The following is an 18276-nucleotide window of genomic DNA, read 5'->3' on the forward strand; positions in this document are numbered from 1 at the left end:
AGACACCTCTCTATTAAGGACACTGCAGTTGGTCCCCAACTGGTTGTTTCCATTGAATTGGACCTTCGTATAAATGAGGACACATCTCAATTTATGGACAGCATTTGTCAGTTCCAACCAGGAGTGTCCCTAACAGAGAGGTAATCCTAATCAAATAAGAAAGCATCTTACTAAAACCAAGACGGTATGCAGTTTTTTTCATTTATTTTTTTCAGTTGGTATAATTTACATATAAACACAGCTTCTATTTCCCAGGAAGGATGATACCATCGTATTTTTGCTGGAACCATTTCATCGATTCGTCCTTCGTAATCTTGTGTTTATATCCAACCTTTCCCCTCTTTCGCCTCTTGTGCGCGACGTTGAATCCTGTAGAGATAAGAAGGGCAAAAATGATGAGAGGCATTACAATGCGGCAGCAGACTTTCATAAATAACTGTAGACAGGGCAGCCATGCGTATACCATGCCGAAGCCCGTCCAAGATCGCAAAAACAGCGATGATGTCACTCGAATAACTTCACATCGCTAGTGAACAGCTAAGAAGATTAGGGAAGTCACTCTTCATGATCTAATCATGTCGAGTCGAGTTTGAACAGACCGAGGACTGACAGCCGAGAGATGCCTGCAGACACAGGCATGCGGTAAACCACTTTATCTTTGAAAGTTTAAAGAGATCCAGTCGTGGTACAAGTCTTTATTTAGACTAGCTGAACGTGGTAAACATCGGGATACTCCTGCAAGAGTTTGAAGAGAAAGAGGAACGAAGGAGTCACAGGAGTCACGAGTTCAAGATAAGAAACAAGATGGTTTTGTTTTGTTGACATAAACGCGTCATCATACGCTCACTCACCTGGGCGACCAAGGACGACGAAGAAATCCATACCATAGATCCCGATGCTGGGATCGTATTTGATACCAAGATCAATGTGTTCCTGGATACCGTAACCAAAGTTGCCGGTGTCGGAGAAGTTGCCTTTCCTCAACTCGTACTCACGCACCTGCGGAGAAAATAGCATAAATCAATAAAAGAAATGTACAAAGATGCCTTGCAATCAGTTTGGGAGGAAAATACAAGGGGTCGCAATTGACAACTTCACACATGCCCATCAAAGGCTTTATTTTGACTAGCAAACACTGAGAAGGCAGCTCTGAGAAAAGACATCTGGCCAGAAGGTACCAGCCTACAAGACCAGCTCTATTGAGACCTCCAACAGCTGCAAAACACCACAGAATATATCAGAAGATCGGACCTGACTGTCTAAAGCGAACGAGAAGAAGAAGAAGACTAGCAAACACACTTTGGTCTAAAATAGGCCTGAAGAATGGGCCAAAGAGAAGACCAGATGTCTGGTGATGTAGAAAGCCAAAACAAACTTGGGGTGTAGGGGTCTATGCATGCATGACGCACAAGTGTTTTACACTCCACAAAGGCCAATTCGCACTTTATCAAAACTCGTCGTACATACCTTCAGACCACGCTCAAGAATCTCCTCAGCCTTGGCCCCTCGGACAGTGCAGTGAACAGCAATCTTCTCGTTCCTTCGGATGCCGAATGACCTCACAGTGTAACGAGCTGCAAACAAATATTAAATGATAATGCCAAAATATCATTGAAGTTTTCCTGTCTGCCTTCCAAAACATGAAACTTATCAGTATTTGTCCCTATTCCAAGTAGTAGCACCCACGAGATGAGAAGCTCATGGATGGGTTGCAAGTAATGGGTTGATGTAGCACACTCTGTAGAGGCAGAAGGTCACTAAGAAGACCTGCACCAAACATGAGATTGTGCATTGGAATAAGCTGCTCTAATTAGCACTATGCCTCAAAAATCCCTGTGCTCAACGTGGCAAAGGGAAGGGAGACGAGAGATACTGACCTTTGGAGAAGACGGGTGTCTGTCCAGTGAGCTGCTCCAACACCTTGGCAGCACGGGTGAGCCTATCGCCAGACTCTCCCACACAGATATTCAGACAGAGCTTGCGGATGCGGAGCTCCCGCATTATGTTGCTTTTCTTCTTATCCTCCTTGTCCTGAAGTGAAAAGAACATGTTATTTTACTTTTAAGGGCAAGAGCTGGTTAGAGACCAACCAACATCAGTTTCACTACATATTTGGAAACATGAATATCTGGCAAGGCCTAAGGGGCATACATTACTACCCATAGGCCTATCCTGTTTACTTAATCAGTGAGTAGGCCTACAGTTACACTACACTTAGGCCTACAGGCTGTTCAGTACCACTAGGCACTACCACACAGTGCCGACAGTCACCGAGTCAGGGTCAGTGACACACTTAAAAGTTATAAACTTATTAGACTACACAGCCAAGCACACACAGCTACTACAGCCTACAGAGACATGGGATGGGAACTGATTATGGTGCACAGCATCAGTACCTAAAGGGGACAAAACAACAACATGCAATAACGAGTGCTGTTGCTGTACACCAATCGTGTCCTACACACATGTAGACCTATGTACACACTATACACCAGAGTACATCACAGTACATGGTACACGAAAGGCAAAGCGACGACCAATTTTTGTGGGGCAATATCTCATCATCAGAATACAGCGAATTTAAACAATACATATGCAGATAAAGCTCATTAACAGATTATTCTATATATTGATGAATAAAACTTTTCCGACAGCCAAGAGGGTCGATGTTTGTAGATTTATTTTATATTTCTGAAGCATGATCATACCGCCATCTTTGATCTGATTAAAGAGGAAGTACATCGTAGTTCATGTCAGAGTTCACTTCCGGCTATCAAATCTCGTGAGATGGCTTTCCAACTTTCCCATTTCATGGACTTTCAAACCACTAAACCTACTCAAGCAAGGTGTTTTGTTTAGAATGAGTTACATGTAATGCAAATATTGCAACAGAACACAGTGGAACACTTTTAATGCTCCAGAATTCGGGGTTTATTTACGATCACGTGACCTCTTCCGCGAGACTTCGTCTTGGCAACAAATAAACATTCAGAAAAAGTGGAGTCTGAAGTCTTCTTTATTTTCCAATTTCACCACCGAAAATGAGCTCAAGTGGGGAAGAAGAAGAGACAGGGCCTAATGTAGACTCTAATGACCCTGAAGAGCGTGTTGCCGCTAGGCGTTCCCGAATAACAAGGCGGATAGAAGCAGAAAAAAGGTGAGAAAAGGTCAAAAGTTGTGTTGCTGACTCCTGGCTGATGTGCATGCTGAGTGCTGTGCATTGCCGTGCCAGTGCAAATTAGGCCTAGGCCTACGTACATTTTTTGTATACATTGTTGATCAGTATCAGTTTACCCTCTCTCGCATCATGGAATGCCAATGATCAGGTGATCTCTGCTAGAATATCCACCGACAGCATTACTTTTGCAGATCGAACTCGAAGTATAGCTGCAGCCCGTGCCGCCGCAGCCCGGCACGCGCAGGTGCTTGCTGTTGCACCATAGGTGTACCATGCACTGTCCACTGGCAGACGATTGTTGATTGGTGCAGTTGGCCGGGCGCATTCCTTGCTGTTCGTATTCTGTGGTGCTTTCAATAATTCAATTCTGTAAACTTGATTTCAGAGCTGCACTTGGTGATGAAGAAAAAGATAAAAAAGAGGTGAAGGAATTGAGCAGGAGTCGCAAACAGATCGAAGAGAGTCGCTCAAGACTAACAAAACTTAAAAGCGATGGAACGGAACTTGTCACCAATATCCGCGTGGCCGGGGATGCTCGTGAAGCAGCACGCCGGATCGAGGAGGAAGAGATTCGGCGACAGAGGAAGGAGAAGCTTGAGGCGGAGGCGAAGGCTGGTTCCGAAAGATTTGAGGAGATCACGAAGAAGTGGGAGTCGGCCCTTCAGAAAGATATCCCGCAGGATTTGCATGAGGTGGGTTAAATGTGAAAACCTCTCTTGATCTTAGAATGTTTAGTTTCCCAAGCTAGTCAAAACACACAGTGGAATATAGAAATGTGTACAAACCTTGGCCTGGTTGTTAGAAAGCATAATGTCTTTGCCGTTTTAGGGCATGAGTGCATAACAAAAACAACAAATGATGTCCCAATCCTGTCATCACTCTGTCAGTCTGTGTATGATGATGTTACAACATATATTGTCGAAGGCCATTTGTTGTTTTTTTAATGTTTTTTTGTCCTCATTGCCTATCGAAGCACGTCCTACATGAAGTCAATTAAATTAGTATTAGCATCTTTCTCATTGGTTCAACTTGAAAACATTTCAGATGTTGATGCAGCAGAAGGCTCAATGCGATGGCATGATTGACGAAAAGAACAAACTCATCAACGAATTTCAAACAGAATTGAAACAAAAAGACGACCAGTATGTAAAAGATTTGAAGAAACAGGCTGAGGATGTCGACCTGATGATCGAAAGGATGGAAGAACAGATGAAGCAACTCATGAAGGCTTATAGAGAGGAACTAAATCAGATTGAGGTAAGGGTACTGTAGTTTAACCCTCTCGATTCCCAAGAGACAATACTGTAAGCCATGAATTTTTCGCAAGCGTTTTATTTTTGACGAAAGCGTCATCAAATGCTAACGTTGAAAGCGTTCAGCTCAAATGCATTAAATTAAATTATTAATTATTAAATTTCGACAGCAAGTGTGATATTGAGTCTATTGTAAATTCAGGGAAAATGTGCGTATTCGCCATAGTTTACCGTTATGTATCATTGTATGTTCAGAGACATTTCAAGAATTTCACTGGAAGTTGAATGGTACTTAGGAACACAGACCCTGGTTAGTCAAAAGTGCAAAATTGTGATATCACAACTGTTATTATTATCATCATCAAAAAAACATCCACTTCTAAATTTCAGAAAGCATTTCTGACGGAGAGGACTGAACTGATTGACGGCAATAGCAAAAAGTGGGAGCAGATGATGCAGGCTCGCCGAGACAAAGAGGTAGAGTATCTGCAGACGCGGGAAAAACGTGTTGACGATTACGAGCAGCAGCTGCAGCATCTTCGGATACAAGACGCCGAAGAGTACAACATGGTCAAGATTAAACTGGAAACTGATGTTCAGGTACGTAAAATCTCCGAACCCTAGCTTTATAACCGGGTAACCCTATTATGCATTCAGGGGACAGATAAAAACAGAACTCTATAGTCAATACTATAACTAGACGGGAGGGCGCACTTGAACAGGACTAATTCTGGAAAGTTGCGCCATATAAATAACAATTTTATTATTATTTATAAGGTAAAGTGGTACAGTTATAGCCCTTGGGCTGTTATCAGTAAATGATCTCCGTAGGCTAGCTTATAAGGATAAAAATCATCAGGATATTGACCGGAAAATGAAATCGCATCATCGGCCATGTAGATTTCCAAATCACACACCTCCGAAGCGACATGCTTTTGGTCAGCTGGTCTGAAATTGTATATCAGAGCATCTAGAAAAAGTTTCTTTGGGAAGATGCAATGTCCCCAAAATAGCATGCTTGACAGCACCAGAATTGTCCTAAAGTGCACCGAAGAGTATCGAGATTTCAAACTTTTCTTTTTTCTTGTAGATTCTTGAGCAGCAACTGCAGCAGATGAGAGCCACCTATCAGCTAAATCAGGAAAAACTAGAATATAATTTCCAAGTTTTGAAGAAACGGGATGAGGAGAACACAATCACAAAGTCGCAGCAGAAACGGAAAATCACACGTCTGCAGGACGTCATGAATAACTTGAAAATCAAATTAGGGAAGCAAGAAAAGCAATACAAGTAAGTATCAGGGGTTCTAGTACAGTAGAACCTCTCTATTAAGGACACCCTCGGGACTGACAAGTGCTGTCCTTAATAGAGAGGTGTCCTGATTAGAGAGGTCAAATTATATGGAAACACCAAAATCGGGATCAAAACTAGTGTCCTTAATAGAGAGGTTGTCCTTAATAGAGAGGTTGTCCTTAATAGAGAGGTGTCCTGATTAGAGAGGTCAAATTGAATGGAAACACCAAAATCGGGATCAAAACTAGTGTCCTTAATAGAGAGGTTGTCCTTAATAAAGAGGTGTCCGCTAACAGAGGTTCAACTGTACTTCTAATAGGCAATTTTTAGGGAACTTGCTCGCTGGCTGGTTGGGCTTCTGCTAGGAACGGCACGGAAGAATACAAAACGCCTCTTTCCTATAAAAACTTAGTCAACTCTGACTTTTATTTCCAACAAGTCAAATATATAGCTAAACAATTTCATAAGACATCACATAATAACATGTAAACTAGTGAAGGCCTTTTAAAACCGGGCCTTAAATCATTGCATAAACAAGTGCATAACTAAATGATTCCCCAACAGCAACAGATGGCATCATCACTAAATTCATCGCAACATCAGACAGCACGCATGAAGCAATAGACTCTTTACTTTCAAACTCCTATTTTTAGTCTTGTGAGAAGGCCAGATTTGTACCGTATTTTTAACCTGAATGGATTTCTTTTCATAGGGATGAGAATTCCACGCTGATGGAGGACTATAAAAGAATAACGGAGCAGTTCCGCGAACTGCAGAAGAAGTCTAAGCACTTTATGGCGACGGACGCGAGGAAATTCCACGACGTCTGGTTGATGAACGAGGCAGAGGCTAAGGACCTTGTGATGAAAGTGTTGGAGGAGGATCGTATCATCAATGAACATCAGCTTGGTCTGCCTTGGGGTAGTCCAGATGTGTGAGTCTTCTTCTTCTTTCACTTCTTCTTCCTCTTCTTCAACGTTCGGAATCTTTGAGATGTGCGCTAGACACTCAGTCTAGTTTCGGTAACGAAGTCGGCTGTCCTAGAGAGTTCTATCACAGAGCCCCAGAGCTTTGTGGTCAAGGTGGTGTCCTATCGCCAGTATTCCTCTCTATTCTTCATAAGGGAGCTGGTACAGAGCCCCAGAGCTTTGTGGTCAGGGTGGTGTCCTATCGCCAGTATTCCTCTCTATTCTTCATAAGGGAGCTGGTACAGAGCCCCAGAGCTTTGTGGTCAGGGTGGTGTCCTATCGCCAATATTCCTCTCTATTCTTCATAAGGGAGCTTGTACAGAGCCCCAGAGCTTTGTGGTCTGGGTGGTGTCCTTTGCCAGTATTCCTCTCTATTCTTCATAAGGGAGCTGGTACAGAGCCCCAGAGCTTTGTGGTCAGGGTGGTGTCCTATCGCCAGTATTCCTCTCTATTCTTCATAAGGGAGCTGGTACAGAGCCCCAGAGCTTTGTGGTCAGGGTGGTGTCCTTTGCCAGTATTCCTCTCTATTCTTCATAAGGGAGCTGGTACAGAGCCCCAGAGCTTTGTGGTCAGGGTCGATTCCTTTGGCCAGTATTCCTCTCTATTCTTTCAAGGAGCAGGTCTGAAGCACATGAGCTTGAGTCTGGTCTCTGCCTCCACAATCACATTAAGCAGATTCTCATAATCTGATTCCAAAGGAGTTTTCCGAGTCAGCAGTGCCCTGTTCTTAGACGGTAGATCGTCACCAGTTTCTCCCTGTCTACCTGGGTGATGTTATCAGTCTAGGGGTAGTAGAGATTGTTTTCCATGAGTAAGACATTTTGAATTAATTGATGATCCTGCGCTCCATTTCATTTTCAGCCAATTCTTGGAGAACACTGGACCAATCATCAGCGAGGCCAGCAAGCGGAAGGCCGTGTCAGCCAATCAGGTCATACAGGAAGTTCTCTCACAGACAAGTAAGTGACGTCTCTCCCTCCCTTTTAGATCCTCGATGACTGAATTTTGACAGAGGCCTTCACTATGCCAGTGTGTCTTACATAAACAATGTGTTTGCTTCCAAGGCCAACTTACAAAAAATGAATTGCAATGATGTCGTTCCTGATTTCAGGTCATCACGAAAAGGCGGACATGAGCAAAGAGGACGACCAGAGTATGGCGATGGCTGACACCGTTAAGAGCGAGATCCTGACCAAGATATCCGCCAGGACAATCAAGTCGATTCTGGAGCTGATCTGTGACGAGTCTGGATTCCTTGTCGAGGCCAAACTGAAGAAACTGCTGCATCCACTTGACAGGGAGGAGCAGTCGCTAATGAGGCTGGACGCTATATTCGCTGTGAGTTATCGTGGAAGTTAGGGGCCTCATAGCCCTGTGGGTGAAATTGCTAAGGGGGTACCTGTCCTGATGTCCTGTTATGAAGGCCCCATCCCGAGTCCCGACAGGCAATTTTGGTGATTCCCGAGGCAGTTTCCTGGCCCTCCCGAATCCCACTTTAGATAAGCGAATCTTTCCCGAAAGTCCTCGCCATTTTCTGGATCATCCCCGACTCTTGAAAAGGACCCTTCCCACCATCTTGTCCTAACTTGCTGATGTTATTTTCAGGCACTAGGCGTTGACACCGAGGACGACATCCACAAATTAGTCCAGTACTTCCTCCTGCTGATCCCAAACTTGGGGAAGTCGGCCCAGTCGATGAGGAAGTCCTCCCAGCAACCGGGAGAAGAAGACCACCTGGACTTGGGAGAGAGTCAGCGGTCAGTCCGATCGCACCTGAGTACCAAGATGTCGGCGTTAGAGGGAACGCGGAGAGAGAGTTTACAGGTTGGCGACACTCAAGAGGTGCGTGAAAAAAACTTTGAATGAAAGTTTTGTGACAGTTTATTTTCTCCCTCAAAATTTTACTTGGCTGAGAGCTCGTCCTCTGCTGGACCCTGCTGGGGATTTGAGATTGTTGTATCCGCTGGAAGAGGTCTATCACAAACATGCCCCCCTTTGGGTTCCTGCCACTTCAATTTCTTCATATTTTTTGTCAATTTACTCTCATTAAACCTTTCTTTTAAACTCCTCCAGGGCGAAGAGGACCCTTTGTCAGACATGGACGAACACGAGATGTTAGATATTGACATGGAGGGCGCCACTCCACGATCGATGAAGAGTGAAGCGACGGAGTTGATACATCCTAATGAGGTCGTGAGGGCGCTGAGAGCATTCGTTGAGGACAACAAAAAACCTGTCAGGTAAGTGACTCATCTGAATTTAGTAACAAATATCGAATATAGCCTTTGCCGAGGATCATGTTGTCTCATTTTGATGGACAGAAGAATTCATATTGTCCAAGAAAAAGGAATATTTTCTTTATTACAGGCCAGGCAACATCAATTCTTCATCAGTCACATGATATTGTTTGTCCGATGAGGTGGGGGGATTCGTGATGCGCTGCTGGTCATGTGATAAAGCAGTATTCCTATGCGGTCTCAAATGTTCACTTGTTCAAAGAATTGCTCATTACCATACGAATTGTACCATTTTCAGAGATCATAAGAAATCGGTCGCGTTCAAAATCGCGAGTGGCGAGGAGAGGGACGACTCCGAGGACACAGCATACTGGTATAATTACATGGCGCTCTTGCCGCCGAAACGGGAAGAACTTTGGGACGCCCTGTTAGAAGGATTAGAAAAATACAGGTGAGTACATCTTTCAGTAAGGTGTAGGTGGAATTGACTTGTAGACCGCTACATGTAGGTCAACTTTTTTCCGTGGATTTTTGCTGTAGCGATACTGAATCCATATCAGCCAGAATGTCCACAGTGGGTTAATACTGATTGACTGTTCGTTCAAATGGGCCGACTTCTACATTGATAGCTACTTTTCTAGGATGGCCAACCTTGTTACCAACCTGGAGTAAATCACGAAAATTGGCTCTGAAATGTCCAACATATACTTTGTCTTTTACAAAAAATTAAGTTAGAGCAGCGAAACAAACTTTGTTCACGGAAAGAAGGCTGATACATACCCCTTTCTCTCAACCAAGGAGAGAATTTGTGTAGGCCCTCCCCCCCCTCCCCCCAGTCCCGGCCTTTCAATAAGCAGTAACTTGAAACCACAGAATGGACAATAGGGCAAACTTTTCTTCATGTTCTCGGACCTCTTTCCTATATTGTACTTTTTCTGACAATTCCATGTACAAATTTCAGCGAAACATTGACCTCACGTTCCACGCTCATCACCGAGACCGACGCCCTCCGACAGCAGAATGCAGAACTACGCATGCTCCTCCATCAGTACATCAACTCGAAAGTCAACGCGGAACTTGAAATCCCGCCAACGCGAGTCTTACAGTTAGAACTTAACCAAATGAACTAAATACATGAATATTAGTTCTAGAGTACTGAGTAATCAAATTTCTCCAACTTGAACCAGGATTCTGGACATTGGTTGCATAGACAACCCTGGTTCATTGTTATTTGCATAAAACGAAAAACTAAATTTGCCATGCCTTGTTTAATATCCGTCCACATTTTAGGGAAACATTCATTCCATTTGTTTTATTCTTTTAAATGAATAAATGTAAGTGCTTTTATAGCACTTTTGTACAATATTCTCAAAGCGCTTTACATTTCTTCCCCAATTTAATTTGAAATCTTTCAGTGGAACTCAGATGAGCTGCTAAATCAGTGCTACAACCGGAGCATTTCTGACCGGTACCCATGTATAGACCTGGGTGGAGTAAGGCAACGAGACCTGCCTTGAGTCTCACCCAACAGTGACGATCGAACCAGGATCTAACTGCTTGTTAGGGACCCGAGCCACTACTCCACTGCGGCTCAATTGCATGAGAAGAGAAGAATTTTGACCAATAATCACCGTTTTTGAGCATTTTTGTTTCTTCAAAGTTTTAAAAAACGGTGAAAGATCTATAGAAACTGTGTTCTTTTTGATGAACATTCTTCAGTGTAAATGAACATTCTTCAGTGTAAATATTTGTAAGATACATGTACATGTAAATGTATGTAATTTGAATGAAGATATTTATATCTTAAGCTGTGATAATAAACTATTTGTTAAAGGAAGTCGTGCCTTGTTTCTTCGTTTTTGAATGAAGCCATCTTGGAATTAACCCTTTGAAGTGTGAGAACAGGTTCTCAGGAAAACAGGCAGCAGACTGCCAACCTTGAAATTGGCATTCACATTGTTTTGAAGGAGTTGAAACTCCGACGGAACAAACCATTTGCCAGACAGGGGAGTTCCAAGTAGTACATAAAATGTAATGCAGGTGTACCATGTACAGGTGAACCCCTATTGGGTCATACCAAATCACTCCTGGCCAGTTCACAGCCCTACCTGTTTATTAAGGGTGCTCAGGTAGCCAATATTAACACATGTGAAGTCCTATCCCAGCCTAATCTGAAATGGCTACACATGCTTGGCCAAGTTTCCATGCAAAATCTCCCTTATTCTTATGATCAAAGATCATGATTTATCCGCGATGTAGCCATGCAAAAGGTCCAGGGGTTTTGCCCACAAGGCAAATGTTTTACAGTTGAAGACCTCCAAGCGCTTCACATTATTACCCCTAGCTATTGGCCTGTACATTAGTGATTCAAGCTCTACTCTCTGGGAGTATCACAGGTCCGAGCTGCAGCTATACAGAACTCGGGACTAACATTCATAGTGTGCCAGCTAGGTACCAATTTACCCCTGGGTGGAGAGAAGCAAGTAGGGTCAAGTGCCTTGCTAAAGAACACAGAGACGAAACAGCAGTGACCCTTCCGAGAATCGAACCCACCACCTCTTGATTATGAGGTAGTGCTCTAACCACCATGCCACTGATCTTCCCTTAATATGCAAAAACCTCAGTGGTAAAGATGCCAAATGAATAGAGTAACGATCTCTTCCTAAAATATGTTTATTACAAAAATTGTATACACCTTAATAATGGTTAGATAACAACATTACAAATGCATCCAAAGTAATGATTATGCATACAAAGACTGTCTCCGTCACAAAAAAGCGAAGGGACTCCACACAAGCTAGGCCTAAGTTCCGTATAATAAACCATCATAAAAGTTTGATAGTGTCCACCAAGGCCAAGTGTGCTGACATCTTGTATTTATCCCGTCCCCTGACAATGAAAAATCTGCCACTCCTCTAATACCCAAGGTATTAAATTGGTGGGGCCTAATGCTCACCTGAAATATCTGTCCACAGCACAAAAAGCACTGTTACACATCATAGAAATACCGTCATTGCTATATGCTACACTTTGGGCTAGGGGTATTGCTATATGCAACCTTATACATGTACAAAACAATTTCCAAAACAGCAGGCCAGGACTAGTGATACCGACCCGCGAGGAAATGAGTATAACAGTTAGCACTCACGAGTTGAAAAATATTCAAAAATTCAGCACATTAGCTACCTTTAGCTACATCCTAGCTACTTTAAAACAATGTTTACGAGTTCAAAACTCAGGTTAAAATGCAACTAAAGAGTTATAAAATGCTACAAACTTTTAACTGTTAAATGAGTTAACCAGCACCTTTCTCAAACAATACATGATATTGATATGTACCCTAGTGGTTGATTGTGTTCTTGGGCAAGTTACTCCACCACAATTGAGTTAACCAGTATCGTTCTCAAACAAAACATGATATGTACACTGATGATTGATAATGTTCTTGGGCAACTAACCATCATCAGCTTCCCTTTGGCAGTTTATCTAAATGAGATTCAGGCTTCAGTAAAAGAAAGATCATCAACATCAATTTGCACATCATCCTCAACCACTTGTGACGGCTTCTTAAACTTCCGTTTTGGAGCCAAACCTTTACGATTAGACGACGAGCAAGACTTCTCCACTCGATGGGAAGATAGCCCAAGAGAATCAGGCGTATTTTTCGGCATAAACGAACTCGCAGTGAAAATGGAAAAGTTTGTGAGATTCTGAGTATTAAGTGCTGGCAGACGCGCTGGAGGCCTTGGATGAGGCTGACCAGGATTGTCGATGGAAACTTGGAAGCTGACCGACGATGCGTGGCTACTGACGGACACGTCACTGCCACGTCGGAAACCCGCGTTTGAGATAGCGCCACCGACCAACTGACCGTTAATCCCCGCGTACTGAATGAACCCAAGCGGCTGATCAACTGGTTGTATCTTTCTGGCACGTTTTTTATTTTTGCGTTTTTTCTTCCTGGGTTTTTTTTCAGGTTCTTGGTCCTGTTCGCTGGCTTGTGAATCCACAGAGGTTCGTCTCGACATGTAGGAAGCCATTGACTGGATATCTGAAAAGAAAAAACAGAAAATGAATATTCCGCTAAACCAGCTCGGGCAGTATCCCAGACTTCAACTTGACTGCACTGGGTTTATACTCTGATGTTTACGTGGGCTATGATGAGACCCACAGTCACAGAATCAATGATGGAATCCCAACCATAGAATCTACCTTACCGCCACAGAAGAAGTCATCTCACCTGAATCAGAGTATCTCCGCAAAGTCCCCGCAACGGGATGCATCATGCCTCCTCGCCGACGAACAAGCTTCGGAACGTTGGCAGCCCATGTCGACGACATCTCCGATTGCGAACCAGCGCTATTCAGATCGAATTTCATACCTGAAAGGCAGAGGAATGGTTTCATGTGACGTAAAAGACTTTTAAAGATGGCGAGTTAGAAAATGTGAATTCGGTCCAATACTTTTATTTTACACTTCAATGAATCAAACTGAGAAAAATCTGTTGGACTGAAATCTTTGAAAAGGGTCTGCAACGACTTCTGAGAACATAATAAGAGTGCCCAAAGGATGTTCCGAAAAAACTTACCAACTGGGTCATCGTGGGTACTGACGAAGCTAACACTCATACGGCTACCGTTCTGCAGCTCACGTCGTTTGGCAAACGCCCGCGCAATCATCTTATGTTTCTTTAGTTTCACGGGTTTGTTTTGTGGCATATGGAAGATTCTGAAACAGAAAGGATGCCTCTCTATTAAGGACACCTCTCTATTAAGGACAACCTCTCTACGAAAGACACACTTTTGATTTGTGGTCTTGTGAAATTGCAACTTAAGCATACAATTACTATTTCAATTAGATTTTCAACCTACTTTCGGAAAAATCTTCCCCACGCTGATATGGTCGCCTTTGTCCATACCCATGAGCTCATGGCAATACCAGCGCCAAAATACGAGAAGATGTGCACCATCATGGCGGACAGGTTCGGACGGCTACGGAGGTGGCAAGTTGTGGTCTGATTGGTCAGCGAGTTGGCGACGGTCACATTGGCCTCACATCTGGAAGGGAGGACTGGCGATTTACGTGTGAGGTTCGTGATGATGTTATTGAGACAATGATTTTTCCAGGCCTATTGATAAAACGCCCCGCAGACATGCAATTTTTGTTGCCGCAACCTGCGATCATGATTCAATTCAGAAGATCACATAGCTCAGTGGATAAAACTAATGGCCTAACAAATACTAACAGCAAGGCCTGGTTCAAATGTCGGGAGAATCCTCTCGATGAACTGGTCTTATGCCCTGACATACAGTACTTACATGACGTATTCCTTGAAGCTCAGTTGCCAGTCAGCCTCCTGGGTGAAGATATAAACATGGACGGCGAACGTCGCAAACACAAATATGAAAGCGAGAGACGTGAAAGATCCTGAACAGAGAAAACAATTGGTTAGAGAAATGTACTCGGCCCAAGTAATCTTCTCCAAACATCTTTGTTGCTTTCATACAAGGTGGTTACTACAGGTATAACACAGTTCAAATTTTAGCCCTCATTTGCTTGGAAAATGCCTAGTTGGTACCAAAGACACAAATCAATCTGGGTGACCACCCCACTGGGGCGTTCTAGGGTTGGGTGGCCCCCCGTTTCCGAATTTCTGGGTCCCACTGAATTCGTTGCTGTTGAAAATATTGTAAGTCACTGAAAGAATGCAATGCTATGGATTCAAGTTCTGTCCAGCAGATACAATGCAATGATATAGTATCGTTGTTTTAAAGGGATATTTTTACCTATTCTAATGATTGTCTCGCGAATCTTTGACGTGGCCTTCCCGCTGATGACAGAGGGACAATCCTGCCTCACTCTGATGAGTGTAACAAGACCCTTGATGAGGAAGAACAAGCCGGCTGTCAGCGCCATCCCGACCGGAACCAGAACAAGTCCGGCGCGCGTACCATGGTTGATGTAACCAACGAAACAAATACCACTGACAGAGTCCCCGTCGACCTAATTTTAAATCAAAAGACGGAGTTTTAAATTTATATTTGACGCAAATTTCAGATGATTTATAATAAAATGGGCGGTTAAGATGCCAACAGTCATGCTCATGAAATGGATTCACAAAAGTGAGCGTCGTACCTCAGTAATTGCCAGGCATATAATGGTCAACACGAGTGGAAATGACCATGCCGTGATATGAAAATACGCCGTTTTCCCGTCAACCTCGTCTCTAGGGGTACCCAGGGCCTTGAACGTCAAATGCCAGGCGAAGGCTAGCACGACGAACCATGTGACACCGGCCATCATGAAGAAATAGACAATGAAGAACACGATAGTGCAAGATGCGGATTCACCGTTACTGAAATCACAAGGGGTTAAAAATTAAGTTTTATTCATTTTAACCCTTTATAACCACATTTTTTTAATATGATGCAAATTTTGCTCTCTTATTCAACACAGAAACCAATTATTTCATATTCTTGGCCTGTGTAGAAGCAATTCCTGTCAAAATAAAACTAATCTAATTGTAGTACGTTATCTGTAATTGTTTTTTTAAACAATTTTTCCAAAAGCTCAAAATTTTTTTTTTACAAGAATCGAGGATGAAATCAAAACCACCTTGGCAGGCAAAGAATTAAATATGAGTGTGAGGAAGTAAATGATGTAATCGACACGACTTACTTGACTTGCGGTTCCGCTGTCCTCATCGTACCATCTCTACGGCAGACGATATCATCGCGAGCTCCGGGGCCGAACTGGGCAAGCCAACCGACGCTCCCGAGGAAGAAGCAGACGTTGATGAAGAAGAGGATGAGGGCCGGGTAGCGGCTGGCATTCTTCCAATCGATCAGAAAGGTTAACTGAAAATAGAGCAAGGATATTTTACAATATAGTTTCCCGAAAAATCTTAATGCACGTATATATTTCCGATTCGCCAAAAATTCACAATTCACAAAAAAAATTTCAACTTTTTTGGCCAGATTATGAAGAAAAAAATTCCAATGAAGAAATTTTTTATTTCTGGTTTACAGCAGGTGACCTCTATCAAATTGTGAATTTTACAATTCGATATGTGAGAAGCCTCTTATGGACTCCACATTCCCCCAGTGAAGACAAGGTCAGAACACCAGTTGACCCTTTGGACCATGGCAAACCATTGTGGCTTACAACAAATGCTCAAGAGAACAGGTGCCAAAGAGATTGGGGCCTAGAACTGGGCCAACATTGGCAAAAATCAGGCAGCTTTCTCCACCACCATCTCACATTCTAAGAACAAGGGTACAACATTCAATTCACAATACTAAAAACGTTCTTGCTATTGATGCAACTTACCAATATCTTCCTATTCCTTCCAAGAAATGTAGCAAGAAAAGATTCAAATCAAAAATCAAATCGACCTCAAAGTCAAATACATTACTTCCATAAATTGATTAACAGACAACTTATTTTAGTAAAACTAACATAATGTAATATTGTCAGAGATTGCGCAATACCAGGCCTGGCGACTTACAATTCATGTACCCGATTTGATCACTGTGATAGGCCACATTTGATTGATTTAAAAATGTTTGGCCAAAGGTCCATATTTCCTGATGCTTACCACAGTAAAAAGAGTACAGAGAAGACATATAGTCCCCCACACGGCTATGAAGATATGGACGTGATCATGCTCCTCTTGTGTGAACAGCGGATTCTGACACTGGATCCCGCAGCCTTCTACTGCCTCATACCAACTACTCGGGTTCGGCGTCTTGACTAGGGGGCGCTCGCATGTCGACGTCTTGTTGAATTCTAGGCCGTCGACGGGACTCTGTAAAGAAGTTTCATAGGGAGTACAGGCAGTGGAACCTCCTTTAGTGCACACCTCTATTTTAAGGACACCCACTCTATCAAGGACACTAGTTTTTGTACTAAATTAATTGTCTTCATTGAATTTGATCTCTCTAATCAGGACACCTCTCTATTCAGGACAGCACTCGTCAGTTCTTAATTGGAGAGGTTTTACCATATTTCAAAATCAAAAGCATAATTGACAGCCCTGACAACTCAGCATCATACAAACCTTGCATCCCGCCTTGAAGTAACTCCTATCACACTGCAAAAATGACGGCCATCCCCTTGTAGAAGAGACGATCTTACAAGGACCTCGCGTCAGCTCACACAGTTCTTTACTAACAAAACTGACTTTCGTAATCGTAGAATTATCGGTCTGATTGACAGACGAGTTGCAAGATGGCATATAAACCGCGCACAAAAACGGCTGTATCACTGCCCAGCACTGCGGAACATTCTTCAGCGCACTCCATAAGATCAGTTTCTCCTGGACATTTTCTAGGGTTGTCGAATCGTTTGCGTAGACGAGGGAGGTCTCTGTGTACGGGAGTTGAACACCGAGGCATTTCATTCCCGAGGGGATAGGTTCACAAGTACCCCAGATTTGCTGTGTGCCGCATTGGTTTTCGTCTCCAGCGGGCACCGTCGCGACAGAGATGGAAACCGTCAACGCCATTGCTAATGACATCCAAGAACACCCCATTGTGGCAAAAGTTCAAAAATATTCCATCAGGGCATTGAAGACTCTAGAACAATGAACCTGGAACAAACCAACATTATATAAGGGGGGGGGGGGGCTACTTGAGATTGTAAGCAACAAGATGGATTTTGACATTTAACGAGACGCTGCGCCCTATTATGTGAACTGATCCTTATTGGGTGCTTGGCAACTTATGCTAGGTCCATGGTCCCTTTGGCGTGGTTTAGCCATTTCCAGATGTTTGGATGTGCATATGTGAATTTTCCGAGACCACGCCCAAGATTTAATTAGCAAACTATGTCGGAAAAGCTTGGTAGACAATAAGAATGACGCTGTTGTGACAGTGATTACTTGGATAAAAAGATGGCCTTATAGTTGTGACACCCTGTACACGCCTGACCTGTCATGTCTCTCATCACATTCACCATCTTATAACTTCAAAAGTGGTCATGAAAAGTACAATAACACATATAATTGGGCCACAAGAGACATATAAAGCAATCTATATACATTTTGCTATTACCTAGTTCACAGAACGGATAGATCAGGAAATCAAAAGTTGGTCTTACATGGGAAACAAAAGTTGTTACTGTCTTCCCCTCATCTTTCTCATCTTGAAGATGCTCGTAATTGACTTGTCACGTGGGTCTATATTGGATGGAGCATTCATTATTTTGCTTTAGGCCACCCATGAAGTTGTAACGATTAACTCCAAGATTTGAGTAAATTAAGGACATAAATGACAGTGCAGGATTCATTATCAGCTTTGTATTCATCTTTTATAAACACAACTAACTAATTAGTCCTTGTTGTGAAT

General features: G+C 43.0%; 3 protein-coding genes across 3 annotated transcripts; 1 reads left to right on the plus strand and 2 right to left on the minus strand.

The window, feature by feature from the left end:
• Positions 1–187: 187 nt before the first annotated feature.
• Positions 188–2727, minus strand: LOC135502888 (large ribosomal subunit protein uL5). The gene is made up of 5 exons (XM_064796070.1): positions 2709–2727; positions 1878–2031; positions 1468–1574; positions 852–999; positions 188–369 (listed from the first exon to the last, which is right to left on the minus strand). The coding sequence occupies exons 1-5, from the start codon at positions 2712–2714 to the stop codon at positions 245–247; spliced, it is 540 nt and encodes a 179-aa protein (XP_064652140.1). The 5' UTR covers positions 2715–2727; the 3' UTR covers positions 188–244.
• A 260-nt stretch (positions 2728–2987) lies between these two features.
• On the plus strand, positions 2988–10766 carry LOC135502887 (dynein regulatory complex protein 1-like). The gene is made up of 12 exons (XM_064796069.1): positions 2988–3157; positions 3564–3870; positions 4223–4435; positions 4822–5031; positions 5522–5721; positions 6437–6658; positions 7554–7651; positions 7804–8030; positions 8298–8534; positions 8766–8932; positions 9228–9380; positions 9891–10766. Exons 1-12 carry the CDS (start codon positions 3042–3044, stop codon positions 10057–10059), a joined length of 2319 nt encoding a protein of 772 aa, XP_064652139.1. The 5' UTR covers positions 2988–3041; the 3' UTR covers positions 10060–10766.
• An 822-nt stretch (positions 10767–11588) lies between these two features.
• LOC135502924 (protein smoothened-like) lies at positions 11589–18042 on the minus strand. Its single transcript, XM_064796126.1, has 11 exons — positions 17983–18042; positions 16989–17519; positions 16527–16736; positions 15608–15786; positions 15065–15284; positions 14716–14932; positions 14248–14356; positions 13801–13986; positions 13518–13657; positions 13170–13310; positions 11589–12980 (listed from the first exon to the last, which is right to left on the minus strand). The coding sequence occupies exons 2-11, from the start codon at positions 17460–17462 to the stop codon at positions 12427–12429; spliced, it is 2430 nt and encodes an 809-aa protein (XP_064652196.1). The 5' UTR covers positions 17463–17519; positions 17983–18042; the 3' UTR covers positions 11589–12426.
• Positions 18043–18276: the final 234 nt, after the last annotated feature.

Source organism: Lineus longissimus, chromosome 19 (assembly GCF_910592395.1).
Source record: "Lineus longissimus chromosome 19, tnLinLong1.2, whole genome shotgun sequence".
In the NCBI taxonomy this organism is placed as follows: Eukaryota; Metazoa; Nemertea; class Pilidiophora; order Heteronemertea; family Lineidae; genus Lineus; species Lineus longissimus.